At 41.5% G+C, this 24943-nt stretch overlaps 3 protein-coding genes across 3 annotated transcripts; 1 reads left to right on the plus strand and 2 right to left on the minus strand.

The window, feature by feature from the left end:
- tm7sf3 (transmembrane 7 superfamily member 3) lies at nucleotides 1-13065 on the minus strand. Its single transcript, XM_080492533.1, has 12 exons — nucleotides 12808-13065; nucleotides 11676-11830; nucleotides 7134-7284; nucleotides 6750-6870; nucleotides 5756-5927; nucleotides 4771-4948; nucleotides 4243-4329; nucleotides 4038-4118; nucleotides 3814-3966; nucleotides 3103-3203; nucleotides 2240-2402; nucleotides 1-1441 (listed from the first exon to the last, which is right to left on the minus strand). The coding sequence occupies exons 1-12, from the start codon at nucleotides 12878-12880 to the stop codon at nucleotides 1188-1190; spliced, it is 1689 nt and encodes a 562-aa protein (XP_080348659.1). The 5' UTR covers nucleotides 12881-13065; the 3' UTR covers nucleotides 1-1187.
- An 806-nt stretch (nucleotides 13066-13871) lies between these two features.
- Nucleotides 13872-19278, minus strand: fgfr1op2 (FGFR1 oncogene partner 2). The gene is made up of 7 exons (XM_080492408.1): nucleotides 18967-19278; nucleotides 17951-18001; nucleotides 16836-16972; nucleotides 16499-16616; nucleotides 15370-15512; nucleotides 15184-15297; nucleotides 13872-14327 (listed from the first exon to the last, which is right to left on the minus strand). The coding sequence occupies exons 1-7, from the start codon at nucleotides 18992-18994 to the stop codon at nucleotides 14190-14192; spliced, it is 729 nt and encodes a 242-aa protein (XP_080348534.1). The 5' UTR covers nucleotides 18995-19278; the 3' UTR covers nucleotides 13872-14189.
- Nucleotides 19277-24578, plus strand: med21 (mediator complex subunit 21). The gene is made up of 4 exons (XM_080492409.1): nucleotides 19277-19341; nucleotides 19609-19723; nucleotides 21060-21160; nucleotides 22347-24578. The coding sequence occupies exons 1-4, from the start codon at nucleotides 19300-19302 to the stop codon at nucleotides 22524-22526; spliced, it is 438 nt and encodes a 145-aa protein (XP_080348535.1). The 5' UTR covers nucleotides 19277-19299; the 3' UTR covers nucleotides 22527-24578.
- Nucleotides 24579-24943: the final 365 nt, after the last annotated feature.

Genomic DNA, 24943 nt, shown 5'->3' on the forward strand with positions numbered 1-24943 from the left:
GATTTGATTGGTTTCTCCTCCAAAATTTTAATTGAACATCATCCTGAGAGGTTTATAGAAGCTTGTAACCTCGAGGGTACACACTGAAAGAAATGTCAAAAATCAAAGCAGGCAAGGAAGAAGTGCAGTTTGAGGTGAAGTCGGCGGGAAAACATGATTAATGCGTTAACATTGCTTTCAAACTTGATGAAGAAAAGTACAAAATTATTAGAAAATACTCAAGTACAGATACCTGAAACAAATAATAACCTTTTCCTCATATTTTATTCGCTTGGGAGGAAATTTGATCATTCTGATGTGGTTTCATTGAAGACAATCTGTATTAAATCTGATAATACAACAGAAAACATAAATACACTGATGGACCACGGATCACAAATGTTTGTAAGAATAAAAAATACACTTCAAAGATCATTTATAAGAAAAACATGTAGGAACGTAGAAATTAAACACAAAACTATTGTAATATAATAAATTATAACGGAGAGGAAGATGGGAACAGTTGAAAATAGCTTCAGACATCATTATCATCAATAAAAATTTTTTTTAAAAAAAGTATGGAGTTGAACTAAACATGTCAGGATTGGAATAACAATCTTATTGATTCATCAATCCAAGTTCATAAACTCACTGTTGTGCCGTGTTGTGCTGCCCTCTGGTGGCCACGCTCAGGTATGACAGGTGTATCATATACACATACTGTATGTTCACTCATTTAAAACAACGTTTTGTGGAGAAACAACAACAAAACTGGACATAAGCTGATGAAAATTCTTAATAGAGGCATTTATTAAATATCAAAAAACACATTATAGTTACAAATCAAAACTGACCTTTACTTGTTTAAACATTCCGTTGAAGTGGTGAGATCAGAGTTCAGTGGAAACGATGAAAACACCGAGACGTTTCATGTGTGAACAACCCTGAGAACGAGTTTGAACCGATTCACAAACATCTGCACAGCAGGACACACGTTAAAATCCACAGTGCAAAAAGTACAAAAAGAAGTGAGTTTAAAAAGCGTCTGCTCCGGTGGAGAACCGGAGAAAGACTCGCGGCGGCGATTGTGACGCTGTAGAAGTGTAGTGCTTTGTGACTTCAGTGCAAACGGATCGAAGGCGACTGATGGTTAAAAAGAAAAGTCTTAAACGTTTAGTAAAAGTGTCGTTCATCGTCGTCCCGGGTTCTCAGAGCAGCAGCGGCGTGTGTTCGCCCACCGGCTCGGCCCGCCGGGTCAGCTGCCGCGCCCGGGCCAGCACGCGGCCGGGCAGCGAGGGGAAGTGGTGGCTCGGGTCCAGGACGTTGGTCTTGCGGCGCTCGCGCTCCTGCAGCCACATGAGGTACGGGCTGGGCGGGAAGAACGGCCGCGAGCGCTCGCGGTACAGCTGCAGCACCACGCCGCACACGCCCAGCACCACCCACACCGTGATCAGGGCGTAGTCTGGGGGGGGGGGGGGGGGGGTTAGTAAGTGTGTGTTTAAACCTTCACTTAATGATACACTTTGACTTTATTCACTGTAATGACTTTCTTAAAGTGGTTAAAGGATATTTCAGGTCATTAATATACAACAAAATCAGTTTTTAAGTGTAAATCTGACAAAAAAAACACAAATTTTAAACATTTATAGGTGAAAAATGAGATCAAATTGACACAAAGTTCAACAATTTAACCTGATTGAACATTTTATAAATCGTTTTCATTATTTTTCATATTTTAAAGCAATTTTAAAACACATTAGTCAGAGAAAATGAGCAAAATACAGCAGTGTCTGTGTGTAACGGGTATGTAAGAGAAATTGTCTTCAGAATATTTGTACATACAGGATAAATTCTTTCTTTATTTTTTTTTTTACATATTTATTGTATTTAAAATATATTTTTCTAATTTAATTTAATAACTAAATAATCAAATTATATTTCTTTTACATATTTATTGTATTTAAAAATAGATTTTATAATTTAATTTGATAACTAAATAATTTAATTATTAATTTAAATTACTTAAATTGTTTTTAATTATTACCTAATTTAATTTAACAATGAAATAATTTTAAAATAACTGAAGTTTTATCATATCTAGCAGCTTCAATGTTAATCTAATGTGTTTACATGAACTTTTAAAGTCCAGTTCTCAATGTGTGGATGTATGTTTAACTTCTAAAAACTTCCTCACACTGTAAAGTATTTGTTTCAGGCTTCGGCTGGCTGAATCCCGGGAGCAGTGCAGTTCATTTCTCACCGATGGCTTGGAAGGGCACGTCGGTGAACACCAGGCTGAAGTTGTCGTTGAGTAATCGCTTGAGGACGTTGAGCGTGATGTAGGAGAGGCTGGTGTAAACGTAGGCGTTGACGGCCAGGATGAAGGCGTACGCTCCGACCACGCCGCACGTGATGATGTTCCCCTAAGACACAAACGGCACATGGACATCTTTTTAATGTCGTTAAGGGAGCAGAGGTGTTTTATATAAATAATAATACATCAAGAAAGCATCGTTTGAATGTGTCTTGGTGTGTATGGAGAGTAAAAACCAGCCTTTAATGTGATTTAGTGGCCTAAACGTCACTGCTTTTATATTTCTGTGTTGGAACGAGCATTTAACTTTAAACCACCAGAGGGCGCCACTATTATTCATTAAACTGGCTAAAAACCAAGAAGAAAAGTAGACTTCTTTCTGCATTTAGAGAGACGGGAGTAATGTGAACTAATGGCATTAACAGAGGAGGTAGTACTAATATATTCATATAGATTATATTTATTGAGTTGATATTGAGAAATACACACAAATAGAGGCAGGTAGATGTTGTTAAACGCTTTACAACAGCGCCCCCCGAGGCTACTGGTGGTACTTCAATTCATCAGTATCTGTCAGCTTCCAGGAGAAAGAATAAACACTCATGATACTGAGGACCGATCCCTTTTCTGGTCCCCCATCTCACCTGGTGTCAAAGTGACGCTCACAGTGTGAAAAACAAATGAAGTGTTTCTTCCTAGATTGTAGAAGATTCTACAAGTTCTCCCTGTGCCTGTCGGGCTTTGTTGAGTTCCGTCCCACAGGTCAGACACATTTCTACTCGTTAAAAGAGTGTGTGGTACGTCGTCACCTCTCTGGGCCAGCGAACAAACAGCAGCGGCACGACGACCATGATGCAGCAGAACGTCACCCAGAAAACGACGTTGGAGCGCCGGAGGAGGTCGAGTTCTCCTGCAGAAACACACCGGCTCGTCTCAGAACAGTGACGGGGAGCGAGAAGTTCTACAGCCCGTTCACACCACAACGCTGAAAACAAACACGCTGACCGAAACGCTGAAAACGACGGAGCTGGCATGTTGTTTTAACGGAACCACACACACACACACACACACACACACACACACACACACACACACACACACACACACACACACACACACACACACACACACACACACACACACACACACGCACACAGAGAAAAATGCGCTTGAAAATTTGCCCCCGTTTCCAGAGATGGACTGTTTTTCAAAAAGCTTCCCCCCGTTTCCACGGAGACAGAGTCCTACCATTTTTTAAAAACTTGTGTTTCCACGGAGACGGAGTGTTTCCACCTTAGGAGGCGTTTTCAAAAAGTTTCGTTTTCAGTGACTCTAAGCACCGTTGCTGTGGAAACGGACCCTCGGAACCTGACGAGTGTTTTGCCGTTTGACTTGAAACGAAAAAGGGAAAAAACAAAAACAAAAAGGAAAAAGAAGAAAAAAAGAAGAAAAAGATAAAAGATTTAAAAACGGGAAAAAAGTAGAAAAGATAAAAGAATAGAAAGTGAAGCTGGACTGACCGAGAGGCGTGAAGAGGACGGTGGAGGCGATCAGGAAGCCGAGCATCAGGCCGATCACGACCACGCAGGCCATGACGGAGCCGAAGCGCCACCAGCTCAGCACCAGGAAGACTCCGCCCACCACGCCCACCACGCCCGACACCGCCAGGCGCACTGCGGAGCAGAGCGAGGCGTCACTCAGACGCCACCGCACGGCGGAGGTCAGAGCGCCGCACGCTACTCACCATTATAGTCCAGCTCCGTGGTTCTGGTGACGAGGACGAAGAAGAAGAACATGGTGAAACTAAATCCCATGCAGAACAGCTCTGGTGACACAGAGAGAGAGAAGAAGAAGAAGAAGACGAAGGTCAGCTGGTGACATCACGGCGAGTCAGGGTTCAGTCCCACTGTGGCTCCTCCCATCAGAACCAGACGACACCAGCTGCTCACCACATTTGAAGAATCGATGTCCGAAGAAGCAGACGAAGAGTCCCGCCAGTCCGGCGACGGTGAAGAAGACCTTGGTGGAAATCTTCCCTGTAATCACAAGGAGCACCAAACTGTCAGTGGCGCGTTTCCATGACAACCGGAGAAGACGCCACGGGGAGGAACCGGTGTAGTTTATGTCAGGGGTGGTTAAACGGAGCGGTTGAAGTTCATGATGTTGTCAGACCAGATGTCTGAGAGGCGGTGAGTCTGGACCGTGTGTTTAAACGCTCTGCTGGTTTCCCACAATGCATTGCTCGCCGGGCAGCAGGAGCCTCGTCTGCTCCCCAACGCAGCGCTTCCACCGTCTCGCTTCAGAAAAGTTTCACGGTTTTCAAAACGACTCACACAGAAAGAAACCCTGGAAGTGAAGCCGCCAGCGTGTAGGAACCCTGGTTCTGTCAGTGTTTATCCATCTGAAACATAAATTCCCGCTCTGCTCTCACGCCGGCGCCGACGTGAAGCAGGAGCCGACATGGCGCTCTCCCTCACCGAGCGTCCGGCAGCCGTCCAGCGTGGAGGCGAAGCTGCAGGCGTACGTGTGAACTGGAACGTAGGAGGCCGACGTGTTGAGCAGCGGGTCTCTGACCACCACCGAGTAGACCACGCCCCGGCCGGGGGCGGAGCTAAACACCACCGTGCCGAGGTCTGACGACTGCTGAGTCATCACCTGAAACACCAAGTCACTGTCATCAGTCTCATTACACACACACACACACACACACACACACACACACACACACACACACACACACACACACACATATATATACACATGTATTCACATGTATTCACATATATACTATAAGTTTTTTTGCTCTTGTAGACAGTTTGAGTCATTTCTTTTTCCAGCTTGAGCCATTTTAAATAGTTTTGATATTTCAGATATTTATAGCTGCCGTGTATTTACTAGATCTATTTTAGTCAAATTAACAATTTTAACTTTTCCTGAATGTTTAAAATTTCACTGTTGCAATATTTAGCAGGTATTTTTCGGTTTGTTTTAGAGTATAGTAAAGTGTTTTAGAGTAGTTTTAGCTGTTTTATCACATTTTTTTAAGCGATTCAGGCTGTTTTTAGATCATTATGTAGAAATATAGTGTCGGGTGCACATAAAAAAACTACTTACATTGCATTTTCTAAACGCGTCATATATAATACATATATGTATGCATACAAACACACACACAATGCTTTTGTCTGGAACTGAAATCAACACAATAAAGACTTTCCGAGTGGCATCTTCTCTACACTCCTGATGTTTTTCATTTTAATTTTTATTTATTTTAACTTTTATTTAACCAGAAAAACCTCGAGGAGATTAAAAATCTCTTTTTCAAGAGCGTCCTGGCAGCAGAACATTAAGCTTCCAGATTTGCTTAAAGAAATGTAACTTGAGTTACAATCCAGGTTGATTTGATTCCAGCCGCTCGGCTGCAGTTTCCCACTAAACACGCCGGTTCCTTCCTGTTCCCACCGGTCTGCCGTGCTGCGTCACGCCGCGGGCGTCCGCCACCGTCTGGATGGCGAGGAAGAGGCTGCGCTCTGACAGGTCGCTCTCGGGCAGGAAGTACCGGTAGACGTCGTACTGCAGCCGCCAGCGCGAGGCGGCGCCCGTCGACTGGTCACAAGGGGGAGGAGCTTCTCCTCTGGGAAGACAAGAGATCAGTGTTTGGATCTGAACTGGGAAAAACAATCTTGTGTCATTTGTTAGTAACTTCTTCTGAAGTCAGGAGCTTCTATGTTTTCATGTTTTCTTCCTCATTTTCATTCGACTGAACTGATTCAACCTCTGATCTTATTTCTTCTGATGCTTTGCTGAGTTCCATGTGACCTCAGGCTGATCAGACCAAACTCACGTTGCTTTTCACAGTTTGAACTCTCGTTCATTATCCATCAGGCAGCAGTAGAACTATTTCCTCTCTGTTATCTGGGCCTGTTTCGTCTCACTTTGATTTCAGTGGAGCCACAGTCTTTAGATGGACGCTGAGATTTGTGATTAAAATAAAATAAAAAAAATAAAAAAACACTCTCTCTCGCTCTACTTGCATAAAATGTTAGAAGAGGTTTGACCTGGAAAGATCTGTCCCACATTGTTAAAATTCCCCGAGAAGCCTGATAATGATCTTTTTATTAGAATCAGACGAGGTAAAGCGGCGAGGCTTCAACAACAAGATGGGTTAGTTAAGGACCTGGAGAGAGAGAGAGAGAGAGAGAGAGAGAGAGAGAGAGAGAGAGAGAGAGAGAGAGAGAGAGAGAGAGGGCTTCCATTCATGATCTAATATAGAAATGAGTGAGTGAGTGAGGTCTGATTTCCCACTGTGTCTCCCAGAGCAGAGCAGAGCAGCTCAGTCCAGCTTCCCTCCTGATAAAAAGGCAGAATCTACTTTTCTCTCTCGACGCCGATCAGACGAGCGAAACCCGATCGATGGATAATTAAATGTGAAGGTGGTTTCGGGTCGCTGCCTCACCTCTCATGTCCCAGGTTGGCCGGCGCAAAGCGGAGGGTGGTCTGGTACAGGTTGTAGTGGAGGTAAATGTTGGGGTCTGTCTCCAGGGTGAACTCGGTGTTGCAGGCTCCGGGAAGCGGGTCTGAAACCACAAGGGGGCGATATCAGGGGGCGCCTCGGGACACGGCGCTGTGGCGACACTCACATGCAGTTCCACCCAATCAGTGCCAGCGCTCAGTCATTCTGCACGGGTTTCCTCCTGACAAACATCCCCACGCCTTCACACCGTCAGGCTGTGGTGAGAGTTTGCAGAACCCGTCTCAAAGGGTGCGTGACTTCCCCTTTTGGGATTCCTCAAGCAAGCAAGAAGGGAGAGGTTGTGTAACGGCGAGTGAGGGGAGGTACCGGTGCTGGAGTAGGGGAGGATGACGGCGGTGCCCGCCACCGTCTCGTTGTCGGGGGCGGACAGGTAGAGGGCGAGGGAGGTCTGCTCCGGGAGGAGAGCCGAGAGGAGACCAGAGTCCACCGCCGTCAGAGACAGACCCGGGCCCGGATCCTGAGCAGAACACAGCTTCCATTTAATGTTCCTTTAGTTCACATACTGATGCAGTTTATCGATACCTTCCCTCTGAAACACCGATCTGAACCTTTTTATATGAAGCAATTGTTACTCGTCCTTTTGGCTGTGAGGCCAGAGTGCGAACCAGTGCGAACCACTGCTCCACTGTGCCGCCTTTTTCATATCCAACAGCTGAAGGTGGTTTAACTCTTTTTCAACATCTACTGCTTCTTCTTCCACCAATACAGAGACTTTATTACGGTCAACTGCTTAGATATCCCCAATATCTATACTTCTACTCTAAGTGTAATATATTTAGTCTATTATTACATATATTCCAATAAATGTCAATAAATTCAACCATATATAGTGAAGTGCAATATATTAGGTATATCTTTACATATATTCCAATCTCTGTCAATATATTCATCCATATATATTCTGAAGTGTATTAAATACATTATTACATATAGTAATTAATTGCGATTAATCGTATTGATTTATGGTGAAATGTTGACTCTAAGTTGCCTTGAAATTAAAATCCAGCTCCCTTTGACCGTGAGGTGCCAAAACCAGAAACGTTTTAAAAGAATTGGATTGAACTTTTGTTGTTTTCCTGGATATTTTTCCCCCCAAAACAATGAATATCTGTGGAAAATGAACCGGAATGATGAAGAGACACACCAGAGGAGCCAAGCAAACATTTGCTCTTGTTAAAAGTGTCTCAGAACAAAACACTGGCTCCTTTGTTTCACGGCGGAGCGGCTCACTGACGTGCTGCAGATTAAGATGTGAAAATAAATCAATAGAGATTATAAGAAACTGTATTTCACTTATGCTGTGTCATGAGCTTAATTACATTTGTTTTGTAGTGAGTTGGAGGGTCGTCTAAGTTTACGAGGATAAATATTTGAGTCCCTGAAGAAAGAATGTGGGAAACTACTGACATAGAAGAAGTATGGAACCATCATCATCATCATCATCATCATATCTGCAGTGATAAACAGCTTCTCGTTATCTGGACTCATAAATATTCTTTCTAGAAACATCTGAATTCTTCCATTTCTCACCATGAATAAGTCCAGAACGACCCCCCCAGCTCCCCCTGAGCCTCACCACAGTTTGAAATGGGTATTGTGTGCTACATGACGGAGGAAGACCATGAAAAGAAATCCCGTCCTGATGACGACAGGATGTGTTGATGTGACTCAGACAGACTGAAGACAGCAGAAAACCTTCTCAAGCTGCATTTATAGATTCATAGTAGATTCACCACCATGTAGGAGGGCTCCGACGCCACCCACACTTCTTTTATCACATTATTTGGACATTTGACTGTATTTTGCACCGGAAGGTTTCATTAGAATTAACTTTATGCTGAAATTATACTTATTTTTAGTAGTAATTGTTTTGGTTTTTGTGAAAACTACGTAAACTCTTCCTCACAACAGAGAAAAACTTTAAATCTAAAGGTTATTATGGCGCTATTTAACTATTTAACCCGTCCAGCCCAGTCAAGATGAACCTGGATCGCATGTGGCCCCTGAAGTAAAGTGACTTTGACACCGCCGGTGTAAAGGAATCGATATGTAGGACAGACGACGGTTGCTGGTTGCATATTCACTTTTCATTTTCCTCCAAGTTTCAGCAGGAAAGCCCACTTCCTCTTTTCCTCTGAACTTCTTTTGCAGATCGGTTTCTCACCGGTGCTCTGCCACATTTAACCTTTGCTTCCTCGCGTCAACGAGCAGGAATATTTCCTGATGTCAAAAAAAAAAAAAAAAAAAAGCCTTATGATGTTTCTTTAACCCTGAACTGAACGGTCGTGTGCGGCGCTCAGACCCAAACCGGACCGACCGCCTGAGACTGCTGGGACCGACGCCAGAAGATTTTTTCCCCCGTCTGCCGCTCATGACCGGCGAATCAGCTGACTGCGACTTCTCTCAGAGGGTCAGACGACCTCGCTCACAAAGCCTCATTCATTACCCCGAAGCAGAAGCAAGTTCTTGTTCATACACTGTGAAACATGCCTGTAATATCAGGTTTTAGTTTGCAGCTTTACTGCTTCACGCAGCTCGATCACAGAAAAACTCTCAATTACAGAGACCAAGGGAATCCCACAAAGTCATTTAAACCATCTGATTTCCTAGAACAGACTCTCGTTCCTCTTTGATGCAAACGGAGGCCACTTACATGCTCAGTGTGAACCGTGACTGACGCCGCAAAGCAGCGGTGAAATCAATGTGTGTATTAAAAACCGCGACATTCCTGTAGTTTGTTCAGCGAGTTTAAACGCAGCGGCAGAACGACGACACTGGATCACTGCTTAAAAACAACAAAGTGCACTTATTGACGCTGTTCCAGTTACATCAGACACTGAAACCCTGAGATCCTCCAGAAAACCCTCCAGGTCTCGTTTACACGACAACGTTTCAAGTGGAAATGCTTCGTTTTGAAAGCGACGTCAGTCTATAACAGCAGAAACACTGAACGCCGTGTAGTTAGCATGTTTCACCACTAGTGGGAGTGGTTGGTTGTTTTTTGTAATGAAACCACAAACACATGAACGCAGAGAACCAAATCCTATAAACATTAACAACGTTCGTACACCGACATTCTAGTGGACAGACAAACCAAGTAGGATTGTTACTACGGTGACTGTCAAAATAAAAGTCCAGGAGCACATGGACTGGGAGTCATGACATCACAGAGGAAACTTTGTTTACTGTTTATCTACTGAGCATGTGCAGAAGAACAATTTCAAAGGGCCGTGGTGCACATGCCCAGTAGAAGCGTTTCAACCCATTTACACGGAGACGAAGCCCAAGCGTATTCATAAAGTTGCGTAAAGTAGAGTTTTGCGTTTTCACTTGAAGAGGTTGTTGTGTAAACGGGGCCTCAGCGGCGTCACGCTCTTGCATCATAGGAAGCACGTCCTTGGTTCTGTGTTGGACTTTGAGTGTTTTCATTGGAACAGCAGCTTCAAACGACAGCAAAACAGTTGGAACACAAATATAAACAGACGAGTCGGGAATCAAAAGGGTTAAATGGCTCCAGCTCAGTTCCATAAAAAAATTTTTTTTTAAAAGTTTGAATCTATTAGAAATAAACACGACCAGCCGTTCAGTCAGCGTGCCATCGCACCATGATTCAGTTTTCTTTCTGTACGAGACGTGACTGTGAGGCCAGTCGGTGTCTTTAAATAGTCCGTAGGTGTGAATATGTGTGTAACCTGCTTTCACCCATAGTCATCCGACATCAGAGACCCTGAGCAGGTCTTCTCTCTATCCCCTCTGACCGTGGTGGCATGAACCAGTTCTGAACAGCTTTTTCCAAGTATTTCCCTTTGGCTTTGGTACAAGGAAGCTCTGAGAAACTCAAGTTCTGCCAGATGAAGGTCCTCACAAACAAAGAAAAAGCTTCGTCCTGCCTTCCTGCACGATTTCAGAAACCACGTTAAACTGTGTAAATCTTGGACAAAGTTTCCTAACTTCACCTCCAACCTCGGTTTGTGCAGCTCGAGAACTGTGGCATAACAAGAGAGGAGAAGTTCTGCCGTCTCAAACGCTGCCTCACACCTTGTTTTTAACGCAGAGGAAACTAACATCAACAGTTTAGAGCAGAGCAGCGTGGAAAACAGACGAGTCGGCGGAGCGGCTCTCATTACGGATCGCTTCAATTCTGACTTAAGTGAGAATCCAGTTTGTCTTCCACATGACAGGAACAACAAAATGTGATGCTGAAGTACAAAGCGCCTTTCAGCAGCGGGATGAGCGTGAAAAGTGTGAAAATTACTGGAATTTTTCCATAAAAGTAACTCCCAAGGCGAATGGATTTACTGGAGATTAAAGTGTTTGAGTAACACAAGAGTGAAACCGTGAAAACATTTGCTCCTTATTACCAGCGAAGCATCATGAGCTTCAGAGCCACACTGACTTCATACAAACAGGATTAAGACTGAGGAACGTTGCATATTGAATTTCACAGTTTCTTCCCCCCGTGAAGCTTCTTTTAAAATAACTGCTATTAAAAATGATGTTAGTTTTCTTTCAAATGTGTTCAGGGTGATTAAAGATATTTAATTAAATAGAAAGGTGGTTTCATTAATACAAAAATAACTTTGGCAATGTCCCAAAATTTTAATAAAATGTTTATTTCTGCACTTTTCCCTAAATATTTACAGCGTTCAGTTATAGTTTTTAAGTGTAACACGGAGGTGAAGTGCAGTATTAATAAAGAGGGTGGGGTTCAACAGGTTAGGGTTTCCTCCATTCATTTTTGAAAATGTTCATATTTCATTTTCATGTTTATATTCAAATTAATATCTGTTTGTGACTGTCTCCATTATCAAATTGTGGGCGAGGGTGGGCGGACGCGTTCTCGCTCACCCTGGTGTACGACAGCGTGGCGTTGCGGTGCTGCGTGTGGAACTGCAGCGTGATGAAGGCCACGGCGGCGGGGATCCTGGACACCACGGCCTGAACCGTCTCATTCTGCCAGACGCTCACGTTCTGGAACGTCCCCGGCAGAAAAATCACCCGGTCTGAGACAGAAAAGTACGAGTGTGACCCGCTGTGGTCTGCTGCTGAGGTCCAGACAAACATTAATATCCGTTTCCTGCAACGTGGCCTGACACAGTCGTAAAAAAACAGGAAAACCACACAAAGATAATTTTGCTCTCCAGAGTGTCATCATCCTAGATGACTGATAGTTGATATACAGCAGCTGTTACATGAAACACTGAAGATTGTCTGCAGCGTGAAAATGCACAAGCAATAGTGCAACTGTCCTCACAGACAGTAAAAGGAGTCAGACGACCTGATTAAATGGTTTGAATACATGTATTTGAGTGAAATGTAATATTTCCAGGTATGAGAGTAAATTCTGTGTAAATCTGTTACATCTGTTGTGTTGATCCTCGCAGCAGGTTGCAGGTCAGATTCCAGCCCAGACGACCTGCTGCCGGGGTTTTTACTGATAAAGCAGCTCTTGTACAAAGGTGAACCAGTGGAAACCAGAACCTGAGACTTTATTCAGTGGTGTATTGATTTATAGCACTCACATTGGCACCCTGCTGAACCTTGATGGATGGTTACTGATAGTGTAGGGTGGGGAGATCTGTCTGGATATCAGTAGATTGGCACAGTAAATTTTAATTCCATTATAATCTGTCAAATAAGCTTGAGCTTTTCCATTTAACTTTCCTCAAATAGTTCAACTGAAAATCAATGCAAACAATTAATGACGTCAATAGAACAAGGTCCTACCACAAATTGAAAATAACGTATGAGTTTGTATAATAATTTAAAGAGATTAAATATAATGAGTAAACTGGCCGAAGCAACACAAAAGAACCTAACTTCAATATCTGATGATCATAAGCCTATAATTAACAAACATGCTCCAGTAACAGCCACTATACACTGTGTATGTATTAATCTGATAGTTTCAGTTTAGTAACAATAACCCAGATTAAATTAAAAAGGGGCAAATGCTTCAATAATAAAGTAAAGTACTCACTTTCCTCCTGAGCTTTGGCTTGATGCCCGGAGCCGAGCAGCAGCAGCAGCGGACACCAAACCCAACCAGACATCCTCAATGAGCTACGACTCGCTTCTCTCTTCAGCTGATAAAATCATCGTTAACCTCGAAAACTTCCGTTTCTGAGCAAGAGCAGTGACATCAGGAGAGAAAACGACATGCTGGACTGAAGTGAAGTTCTCCCTCTCTCTCTTTCCCCTCCTCCTCCTCCTCCTCCTCCTCCTCCGCTCAAATCTCGTCATAAATCTCGCGATACTTCCTATCGCGCCTCAAATCAAAGCTCCGTATCCGAGCAACAGCAGAGACTCTGACTCCGCCCCCTTATTTGTTCTGACAACTCATAATTAAATGTTTGTTATGGTGAAATAAGATAACTCTAACACAGATTATTGATTGATTGATTGATTGATTGATTGATTGTTTGCTTGATTGATTGATGAACATGTTCCAAAAAAAAGAAATAAACTGAAGAATTAAAATAAAAAAGTGTTTTGTGATAAGAGAAATGTAAAATTCCACCTTTTTCTTTTTTTACCTTTACCAACCAAAGTTGGTTGGTTATGTGTTCGTCTGCTTGTATTCATTTATTGACTGGTTGTCTTTTACTTTGATTAAAAACTACTCCCTCGAATTACATGAAATTGTCAGGGATGATTTGTCATCATCCAAGGACCAGTCGATTAGATTTTGGGACGTCAAAGACAATCTGTTTTCGAATAAATCCCAAAAAACTGTGAAAACATGTCTAAGTATAACTTATCAAAAACAATGCATGATTCATTCACTGACTTCACATATTCTGATAATTCTACAGCCAAAAAAATCTAAATAATCTCATTTAATTTTGTACAAAAGTGGTTGATCTGAAGAGTTCCTCCAGGACTGGCTGCAGCAGAAGGCCGTGGCTGGTGAAACAGATCCTCTGTGTTGAAAGCTGCTCACTTCCTGCTTTGCGAACTTGGAGCAACAACATAAACAGTGAAACCGAGAAAATAGGAAGTTCCTGCACACAGGCCGCCCAGACAGAAGTGAAAGACGCCACTGGAGTGGGTGTAGGTGTATTTATTATTTCATCTGGAGCCCTTCTTTTCACTCATTCACACACTTCAAAATCTTTGCAGGCACCGCAGGCTCTCATGCACGCTGGTAAAATAAGCAAACATTACATTTACACCAGCGAACCAAAAACCAAAGACGAGAGAGAGAGAGAGAGAGAGAGAGAGAGAGAGAGAGAGACACACACACACACACACACACAGCTCTGGAGAGGTGGTGAGTGGCAACAGACTGAACAGGCTGTAAACTATAGTGGCAGCAGTCGGGACAGTAGTGGGGCCGGGGGGGTCCGGGGGGGTCCAGGTTTAACTCTTTCGCAAACTGACGTCGGCGCTGGTGAGGAGGGGCGACAGCGACGTGCTCTCTGATGGGTCGTCTCTCTTCAGGACCAGGAACGCCTCTCGGCTGATTCCCAGCAGCTCTCGGAGGCCGCTGTTCTCCAGCTGGAAAACACAAACAGAAAGAGTTCAGTCTTCACTAGAATCTAGAAACATTTCAAGATGCAAGATGCTAGAACGACACTGACAGGATGAGTATTACAATAGCAGATATATGATGGAAGTAAAGGATGAAATCAAAACAAAGCACCGATATGAACCAGTTTAAAAAGCTTTTAAAATCATATATCATTAGTAAGTATAAGGATGGCAATAATATATAATATATTATTACTTAATATATTAATAAAAGGTATATATTGTGATAGCACGGAAGCGTATTGCATTCACATGAAAACATTTGGAATAACACACCACTGTCCCATTAATGCAGAACAACAGAGCCATGTTTTATTAATTTATTTCTTCTCATAATTCTGAGATCATTAACCCTTCGGTATGACAGAGAATAATATTATTGATTTAAACATTGCCACCCTGTATTTTGTATTTAAAATGTAATTGATGAAATTTTAATAGTATAAAATAAAATTATTATTATTAATATTATGTACATGTCGTGTTTGTGTATATGTGTGTACGTCTGTTCATATGTTTGATGTGCATGTAGAAACTGTATATATAAAACTTGTGTACAGTATATCTTGAATGTGTATAGTAAAAATAGTAATACTGGTTAAAAAACTGTAATTTGTGTGACATTATCTAGAGATCTTGTTTATTTTTTTGTGACGGGGTGAAGGTGTGAAGGTGCTTCTGCTTCAACCGACCCTTTTGGCTGATTAGTTGGACAATTGAGTGTTTGTTCGGTTTTGTTTTCTAAAGACCGCCAAAATAAAAATTCTAATTCAAATTCAACTACCAAATAGAATTTTGTTGAGTCAATTGACTCTATTTTTACCTCGAGTTGCTTGATCCTCTCCTCGTCTTCACATATCCGCCCCTCGTCCACCTCGATCGCCTTCCTCATCACAGACGCCATCTCGTTGATCTTGTCTATGTGCGCTTGCATTTCCTGCCACGAGAACAACGAAAGAGTCAGAACAAAGCAGTTTTGAGTCTTTTAAAGAAAAAGAGTCTGACGGACCGTGGTGTGCTGCTCCTTCAGCTGGGTGACGATGGCCGGGTCGTCCCTCTTGCTGGTCATGAGGAGTCTGAACACCTGCTCCCTGTATTTGGTCATGATGAGCTCTAACGCAGACTGATGCTCCTCCAGCGACGTTCGTAACTCTGCAGAGGGAAACAAGAAAGACACTCTGGACCCTCAATTTTATTTATTTCAGTTGTTTTGTTCATGTATGTTTTATTTACCGCTCTGTCTCTTAGCTGTTACTCCCCTGTTTTTTATTAATATATAGACTTATTGATTTAATTTTTTCTGCTTTTGTTGATGTAAACCACTTAATAATAATAACAACAACAACAAGAATAATAATAATAATAATAATAATAATAATAATAATAATAATAATAATAATAATAATAATAATAATAATAATAATAATAATAATAACATAATTTATTTATAATGCACTTTACATTTTAAACAATCTCAAAATGCTACAAAAAAACAGATAAAATTTAAAAGGTCAGTAAAATAACTGTAAAACATTTAAGGGTTATTGGGTTCAAAAGAAACACCATAAAATGATAATTCATAAAAAGCTTTTTTAAATAAGGTAGGTGATCGTGGTGCTCTTTACCTGCAAGAGGTGCTCTATATATTAACTTCACTTATTTATTGCACACTTCAGTTTAACTTCTACTTTAAATTCTAGTTGCACTCTTTTTCTTGCCTATATATTTTTTCTTATTTTTATTCTAATTTGGGTGATATATTTTCTCAATGATCTCTATCTTTTAATTTTGGATGATATATGTTGGCACCAGAGATGAACTTTAGATTCCAATGTGCGTCTTGTATGTAGAGCAGAACTGAGACTGGGTCTGTGGTGGAGCAGCTACATTTCTGGTGAAAATCACGTGGGATTATTCTGTGCTGCTGTCGTGTTCCGTAATGTCTGATTCTACTTGGTACTGTTGTGTTATGTCTTCCTGTAGAATCTATAGAGTGTTATTCCATCCTGTTTGTTTATTTTCACACCTTATCCACTTCTAGAATAAAAAGTAAAAGAAAATAGTGACGATCACTTGTAACTCTCAATTATTTACATGCATATTTAATAATAAACCCCCAAAAGGATAGACTAGTATACCTTTGTTTTCCTGCTGCAGCTCTCTGATCTGACGGTTCTCCTGCTGGATTCCCAGGACCAGACTGGACCGCGGCCGATGCCTCGCCACCTGGTTTAACGTGTCGATCTCCTCTTGGTACTGCAGAGAAGAAATGATTCACCATCTTTAAAGGAAACACCTCAATCTGAGATGTAACAGGCAGAAACTGGAGTCTGTACTCAACCTGTGACGAGGCTTTTTGTGAATTTCAAATTCACTCAAACGATGATAAATCTGTGTTGTTGTTTTTTAATTAAATCTCTATTACTGCCTTATATTTCTAACTTCAACTTCCAAGTTGATGTGATGATACAGTACCTGTTTCATGGCATCCACCCGTTTGTTGAGAGACGTCGTCTGCTCGATCAACATCTCGGCTGCGTTGTCATGGTTACGCAGCCTCTCCACTAAAGACTTGGCGTCTGCCAGGACCTTCTCAAGGGTGCAGTTCATACCTGAAACAAAATGCAAGTTGTTATTAGGGGAAACTACAAAAACATTTGAAAACTATGCGTGCAACGTCAGCCCTAAAATGATGCATCAGCAAGTCTGAAACTAGATTTCTATTAATATGACAAAGTATTAAAATTATGTTTTATTAATATGCTTATTCTACTTAAAGTGAAACATGAGGTTCTCAGCTATTGACTAAACAAAATTGAAATTTAATAATATGTCAAATCAGCAATCAGCGGCAACATTCAATAAATACTAGATGATGCAAACGACTAAGTGGCAAGTTAGTCCATTAGGAAATGCATAATGCCAATGCTGTACAAAGGTTAGTCTCCTGTCTCTCTAGATAAACTTATGGCAGATCACATAATGAAGAAAGTAACTAGCAACATCAATATAGAAAAGAAATCCATCCATCCTTCCATCTTCTCCTTCAATTTTGCATAGCCAATTAACCTCAAACTCGTGTTTTTTAGACTATGGGGGGAAACCAGGCAGAGAAATGCAAACTCCACATAGAAAGGACCCCAAACCCAAACTGGGAGGAGCGAGTTCTAACCACTACACCACCCACATGGTGATGTTTCTCATCAGCCTCGACTCCTGCTATCAGGTCCGTTACATATTTTGATTATATTGTGATCAGTTAGCCGCACGGTGGCACAGTGGTTAGCGTGCTCACCTCACGGCGAGAAGTCCAGGTTCAAAATCCCGACCAGCGCCTTTCTGTGTGGCGCTTACATGTTCTTTTTACTTCTGAGTACTTCGCTTTTCTTCATGGTCCCAAAACATGCATGTGAGGTTAATTGGTGATGATTAATTATCCCTTGGTGTGAATGTGAGAGGTTGTCTGTCTCTCTGTGTTTGTCCTGTGATGGACTGATGATATATATCCCTTTATCCTGGTGTGAACAGAATGAAGGGGTATAGAAGATGGATAGACTTAATCAGTTAATTGAAAGAAGAATATTCCTCACCGAAGTCGTCACCTCCCCACTTTTTGACCTCGAACGAAGGGTGATTTTCCCCTGGATGGAGACAAAGGTTAAAAAAAACAAAACATGGTTTATTAGACCATTAACCAAAAGAAATCACACATTTAACCTGTTAGACAATAAACTAGACTGGGTGAAAAACACTGAAGCTTTTCACAGGAAGAGCCAAACTGTATATTGTTTCATAGGGCCGAGGTCCTTTAACATCTGCTGCACTATGCTGAAGGTCTTTTAAGAGTCTGTGGTGTCCAGCGCTGTCCTCTTTGGAGGACCGCCTTCAGCAAGAGATTCACTCCACCAACATGCAGCAGAGTCACAGGAAATCCTTCATTACTGTGGCCATTAGACCTTATAAGTCCTCATAAAGAGTGCTTGTTGTGTTTTTAACTAATTTTGTTCTTCTATGCTTACATGAGTCATTGTATAGCCTGTACATATTATTACCTATTCAATGTTTTACCGTGTCTCATTATGTGAATGCTGCAAGACATTCATACATAATGATCAAAATCTTGATAATTATTATTAAAGGTGATCCCTTCTCACTTTCTTCATTTAATCAGTATTAGAGTTCAGCTTTATTCAGCTTCAGCATTCACACTGTAATTTTCTTCTGGAAATCTCCAGTTTGATATTTAACTTTCCATTCTGTTTATTCTGTGTGAAGCAACGCTGTGAAAGACTTTCTCTCTGGGATTAATGAAGTACTTCTATTCTATTACTAATAACTCTCTTCATAAATCTGGATGACAGGGGCTGTGTCAGTAAACATGGGGGCAATAAATAACAACCACATCTTGTTCAAATGGATCAGCAGATTAAATTCACGTTAAAGAGTATTTATTCTCTAATTTATAAACTTGTTAACTCATCACAACCAGGCCGCCGTGCAGAACGACTCTAATCCCACACGGAGAGATAAATTAGTACATCTAGTTGACGACCATCTGAAGCGTTTTCACCTGTAAGTTGAAGAACTGAGGGATAAATGTTCCTACCTGGAGAACTCAAAGTACAAGAAGACATTGAAAAGGACTAGGTTGTTACTTCCTGTTGATGTTTGGAAGCTAACATTAGCCACAAGCTAACTCAAGACCCCATCGAGGGGCGACAATAAGTCCCCGAGGCGGCTGCGTTCCTTTTATAAGAAAATCCAAACAAATATAAAAAAATAAACTGTCGCTTCAAACACTGCTGTAGTTTGCTGTGGAGTGAGTTGTTTGTTGGGTAAAGTAGCTGACAGGTTAGCATAGAAGCGACTTAAAGCTTCCCAACTGCCGCCAAACTCTCGCGAGAGCACGTGATCTCTCGCGAGAGTTGATCGAGGAAATATGGCGGACCGGCTGACACAGCTTCAGGACGCCGTGAATTCAGTAAGTTAATGGTTTAAAAGGGCCTCTAACGTGCTATTAGAGCAATGAATGTCAATTAAATAAAATCGGAAGTGTTATGGAATATGTTCTTGGTATTTACTTGAAAGTCGAAACCCTATTGTACTGAGGAAACGGTGTGACATGGCTGCGTAGCTAACCAGATAGTGGCGAACAAACTAGAAAGGCCTGTAAGCTAGATCAGCTCAAATACAGATTGTTCCGATAAAAAGTACCTCTTTCGTCGATACCCTGTCTCTCTGTGTTCAGCTAGCCGATCAGTTCTGTAATGCCATCGGCGTCCTGCAGCAGTGTGCTCCGCCTGCATCCTTCAACAACATCCAGACGGCCATCAACAAGGACCAGCCTGCAAACCCCACTGAAGGTCTGTCTGTCCTGTGTGATATATTAAATACAAACCATTAAAATCACTGTATTCCCTGTTAACCCTGACCTCTCTGATCCCATCCATCTTTCCTCTCAGCACAAGTGGTCTCACATAAACAACACTCAGCAGTGTAATAATGTGTACTTCTCAATATAATGTAAACAACATAACTTAATACTGTACTTAAGATGTTTCCTTTATTTACAAATATAAGCACATTTTAACCCTTTGTAACATTCAATGGAGTATTTGAGATCTAAAACAGCCTACTCAAGGATTTTATGAAAAAGAGAAACACAAATGTACAGTACAATATCAATATATTACATTATTCAACAGAAATTGTGTTGGAAATTGCAAAACTGACCAACTTGAATGTTTTAACTTAAAAATTTGCTTTTCTGCAAAGAGTTCTAAGATCTCGTTTTCACATCCTCCACATTACTTTGTGCTACTGCCCTACAATAGTGTATTATTTGTTATCCAAAGTCTTGTAAATGTGATTAATAAGTTAGGTAGTGTGTATTATCGGACTGTTGTCATTGCTTAGAGGAAATGGTGGTAATCTGCTTAAAACAAGGTAATTATCTGATAGCAGCTGAATATCTCAAAACAAGCTGAGACAGCACTGTTATGTTTAATCCTCTATGCTTTTATTATCTTTTCATTTATAGTTTTTAACTTGTTGATTATAACTTGTTAAAGGTTTACTTGATCAAGCGTATTTTGCTCAGTTTCAGTTCTTTTTTCACTTTTATTGTCATTCCTTGTTTTGGCTAATCTCTCCGTCGCTCTTCTTGAAAAGGTCCGATCTGCTTGAAATAAATGTTTATAAGAGCAATATGATGATATTTGGTACATGAGAAGGGTAAATAGTGTATTTTGGGGGGGGGGGTGTTGTCCCAGTCCTGTCTGATGTGGGATTTAAGCTGCTTAACAGCCTTTTGTCTTCTCTGTGTGTTTTGTGTAATAAAACTAATGTTCCCATAGATACAGTCACGTTCTTTGAATTGTTGATTCTAATATGAACACTAAGTAAAGGGTTCATGACCGTCTTGAAAATCTGACATTGAGGAGTGATTTTGTTAAAGGATTCTACAATTTTAGACTTATTGATTAATATTAATATTTGCAAACGGGTTAAATACCGTACTTTATTTCTAACTGATGATTTGCTAAATCACCATTTGCTTGAAAGATTCTTGTCCCACTGGTTTATATTTCACCCAGTAACCACTGACTGTCATCTTGTACAGCTTGCCATTGGTATTATCTGTGGTTTATCTCCTGTTATCTTTTCATCTTAATCTTCTTTTTCCCCGACACCACCCAGAGTACGCCCAGCTCTTCGCAGCTCTCATAGCCAGAACGGCCAAAGATGTGGACGTGCTGATCGACTCTCTCCCCAGCGAAGAGTCCACAGCGACTCTGCAGGTCAGCACCTTTTATCACAAACTGCACTCACGGCTCCAGACATGCATATCGGTTCTACATTCCTTCATCTGATGGCAGATAACCGAACAAACTGGCACAGAGAAGCTCAATCAGAAGTTTTAGCTTTCGTCCAGCAGAGGGAGCCAGAGGAACACTTGACACTTTTACTACTATCAGCTCAAGACCTGGAAATGTTTTCTGCTGATTGGTATGAAACAGGGCTGTCAAACACATTTTAGTTCAGGGGCCATACACAGACCAATTTCTTTTCTTTTAATTGATATTTTTTACATGGTTCACATAATTCTCAACATAATATTTTGCCTTTGACATTCATCTGAACATTACTGCTGAATCGCCACAAAACATCCAAACCTATATAAATAGTACACAGATAAATTATATGATTCACCATATTATAACACACACTCTTACTAAAACCTTACTACTAAATTACTACACTCCTTAGAACAGGAAAACATGACTACACCTTTGTGAAATAAAAAAAAATAATAATCTTTAAACATGAAGTAAGTTTGGGAATGAACCTGTAAAAAGAACCATATCCTTTAACATTATTATGGCCTCACTGATTTTACATACTGGCCTCTTGTATCAAGCAAGTTGAATTATCTAATAGGATCAAAGTTCTGATCAAAGTCAATGTAACGTATGATGTACGAGCGCTGAAGTTTCAAAGAGCATTTCTGATTTTAACTTGTTTTCTGGAGTCGTTTTGTTCATTTAAGCAGCCTCCAGGAAGGATATTTTTGACATTTATTCCTGGATGAAAGATGATGCGTTTAGGAGGAAATGCAAAAGCCCCCCACCCCCACTGTAGGGGGAAAAAAAAAAATACAAGTCATATGAGCAGGTGCACTATGGAATTGTCTTTGCAGTCGCATGCCTCCTCCCAGCTATCAGGCGGCTCCCATATGAAATAACTATTAGCAAAGCTAAATAAATCAAAGGGGAACTTCATGTTCGGGCGAAACGTTTGACTGATTGATGTAAATTTGCATTATTCAGAATTACTTTTTCTGGCTTTAGTGATTCACGTTGCTGCTCTAGACGAGAGGTGGACGAAGTGGGTTTCTTTTAAAAGGCCTTAAACTTAACGTTTGTAGAAAATGATGATTAAAAAATCCACAGATCAGCTGTTTTGACACATCTGACCTCCCGTTAGGCGGCCAGTCTGCGGCAGCTGGAGGAGGAGAACCACGACGCGGCGGCCCGGCTGGAGGAGGTGGTTTACCGCGGCGACATGCTGCTGGAGAAGATCCAGAGCGCGCTGGCCGACATCGCCCAGTCTCAGCTCCGCACCCGCAACGGCGCCCCCAGCCAGCCCTCGCCCTCCGAGTCCTGACCTCTGCAGCACACGGGACTCCTCTGGACTTTTCGGTTCTTCGCTTTTGGCGTCGCTAAAGATCACAGGGCTGCTTTTTGTGAGAAAAAGAGTTGCCGTGACGCCTCAAGGATTCATCGTGGAGAAACAGAAACACCCTGGTCTGCTTTTATCTGGAGACAGAAAACGACGTCTTGTCGTCTCTGCAGGCCTTTAGCAAAAATATTTCTTCAGCCCCGAAGCGCCTCTTCTGTCCTGTTTTGTAAGTTTGATGTACAGTTTATGTTGTTTACTGACGCGGTCAGTTTTTGTAAATATTTATGATCATTACTCGTTTCTTTTCCTCATCAGTGTTTCGAAAAGCGACTTTCTGTACAGCTAATGAGTCATTTTTTATAATAAACCTTCAATACTTCTGTGATTTCATTCGCTCAAATTCATTCACTTACAATTCATCACGCACTTGTTTTGTATGTGTGGTCACAAGTGTTGAAAACTGTTCATGTCACTTTGTCAAACTGAAAACAAATCAACCACCACGTGGTTTTCATCCTCCTGAGGTCATGTGGCTTTTAAAGGTTCCAGTGAGAAACATGCATCTCTGAATTTGAGGAAATGATCTCAGTATTTTCTGTATTTCATCATGTCCTCGGAGGCAAAAATAGCTTGAGAAAAACGCCGGAGAGCGAAATAGAGAACACAAAATGAGACAAGTGTGCATTTATATCAAAAACTAACATTCTCGTCTGGGAATTTCTTTTTATTTTAAGGATTGCTTGATCAAATCCGTGGTTTAGTGGACGACGGTCACCGAGCGACTACGCTTTCAGGTGTCGTCTCAGTTTTTTTTTTATCAAAATGTGGCTCGGTCGTCTAAATCCATCCCGGGCTGAAGTTTACGTATCTCGGGCTGTAGGCCAGAGAGTTTATAGCCCAAAGCCTAATAATAGGCGCCGTGTCACAGCTCAGTGGGCCCCATTGATGTGAGAAATATAAAAACAGCCTTGTCTGCTGGACACCACACCCAGAAGTGTTTGCAGGGTACACCCACCTCTGCACGTTGACATCATTTCTCCAACAGTAAAAGCACTTATCCCCTCCAAATAAGGAGATTCACAACCAGGGAACCTAACCGTCTTGTTTGAGCTGAACTTTGCCAAGTTTGGCCAAACAAAAGCTTTGTGGTGACTTGTTGTGTTAAAAGTGGGCCGAGGGTTTCCGCTGCCTCCACCTGTTCTTTGTCCTGTGGACTGTCGGGATGTGGAGTCTATCAGGAAATGAAAGATTACAGATACAATTCTGAGCTCCGCTGATGGGATTATTGGAGTCAATTTCCTTCGTGGTTGTTTTTCTGTTGTGCCAACATGTTGCGCGTTGTTTAAACAAACACCTTCTCGTGGTTAAAAGAGCTGATGTTCTAAACAAATGCCAAATCTAAGCTGATTTTAGTGTAAAAACAGGGCTCTCTGTCTGAGGGACTCTTATCACACTTTATGGCGTTTTATCTGGTTTATTGTCTGCAGGTCGACACAGTTAAGCGTTCATGGTGTTAAGACATTTCCTTAAGAAAATATTTGTTTTGACCAGTGACAAATGCTGGAAATGGCGAGACAGAAACAGGAATGGTCATGCGGGTGATTTGGGAATATAGAATTTTTAATCATTTCTGGTAAAAATCATAGAATCTACATGGGTGGATTTGCACGTACACGCTTCCCCAAGACTATGTCTACGAGGAGATCAAACAGAATTGCTTTGATTTGACTGTAGTAAAGGTGGGAACAGTCACAGCTGCCAGGATGGTCCTTTGGTTGTAGAAAAGTTCATCAAACATGGAGAGAAGGTTTTCTACGAACGGTATCATGAACAAATGTTGGCCAGGATCAATGATGACATGGAGAATTTTGGCAGGTATTTTTTCTTAGACAACACCAATGTGACACAGTGAAGAATTGCCTTAAATTAGACTGTGATCTTATGGAGAAACACTCGCCGAGGGCCTCATACTGCTGTTACTGTTGTTGCCGTGTTTGAATTATTGCTGAAAACGTTCAATAAAATCCAAATATCAGCAAAAACATTTTTTTAGGAATTACATTTTGTCATAAGTTATTGCTGCCGTCATAACTGTGGTCAAAAACATTAATGATTAATCTGCATTGTGTATTTTGATCACAATATGACCTTTCATTGACCTCTCTTGAAATTAGCCGTATTTTGTATTCTTATTGTACATTTAGGTACTGAAATTCAAAGTAGCACTAATACCAATTATTTTCTATCAAAGATTTGCATGATGCACAACCACTTAAATTATATAATCGGGATTACAACTCCCGTAGGTACACTTTATTCTTCATAGCCGCAATCCCTGCATCCTGGACCACAACCCCCTGCGGGGCTGTGCGGCTCTCCTGATTGTCTCACGAAGATGTCAA

This window comes from Lipophrys pholis (assembly GCF_963383615.2).
Source record: "Lipophrys pholis genome assembly, chromosome: 22".
Taxonomy (NCBI): Eukaryota; Metazoa; Chordata; class Actinopteri; order Blenniiformes; family Blenniidae; genus Lipophrys; species Lipophrys pholis.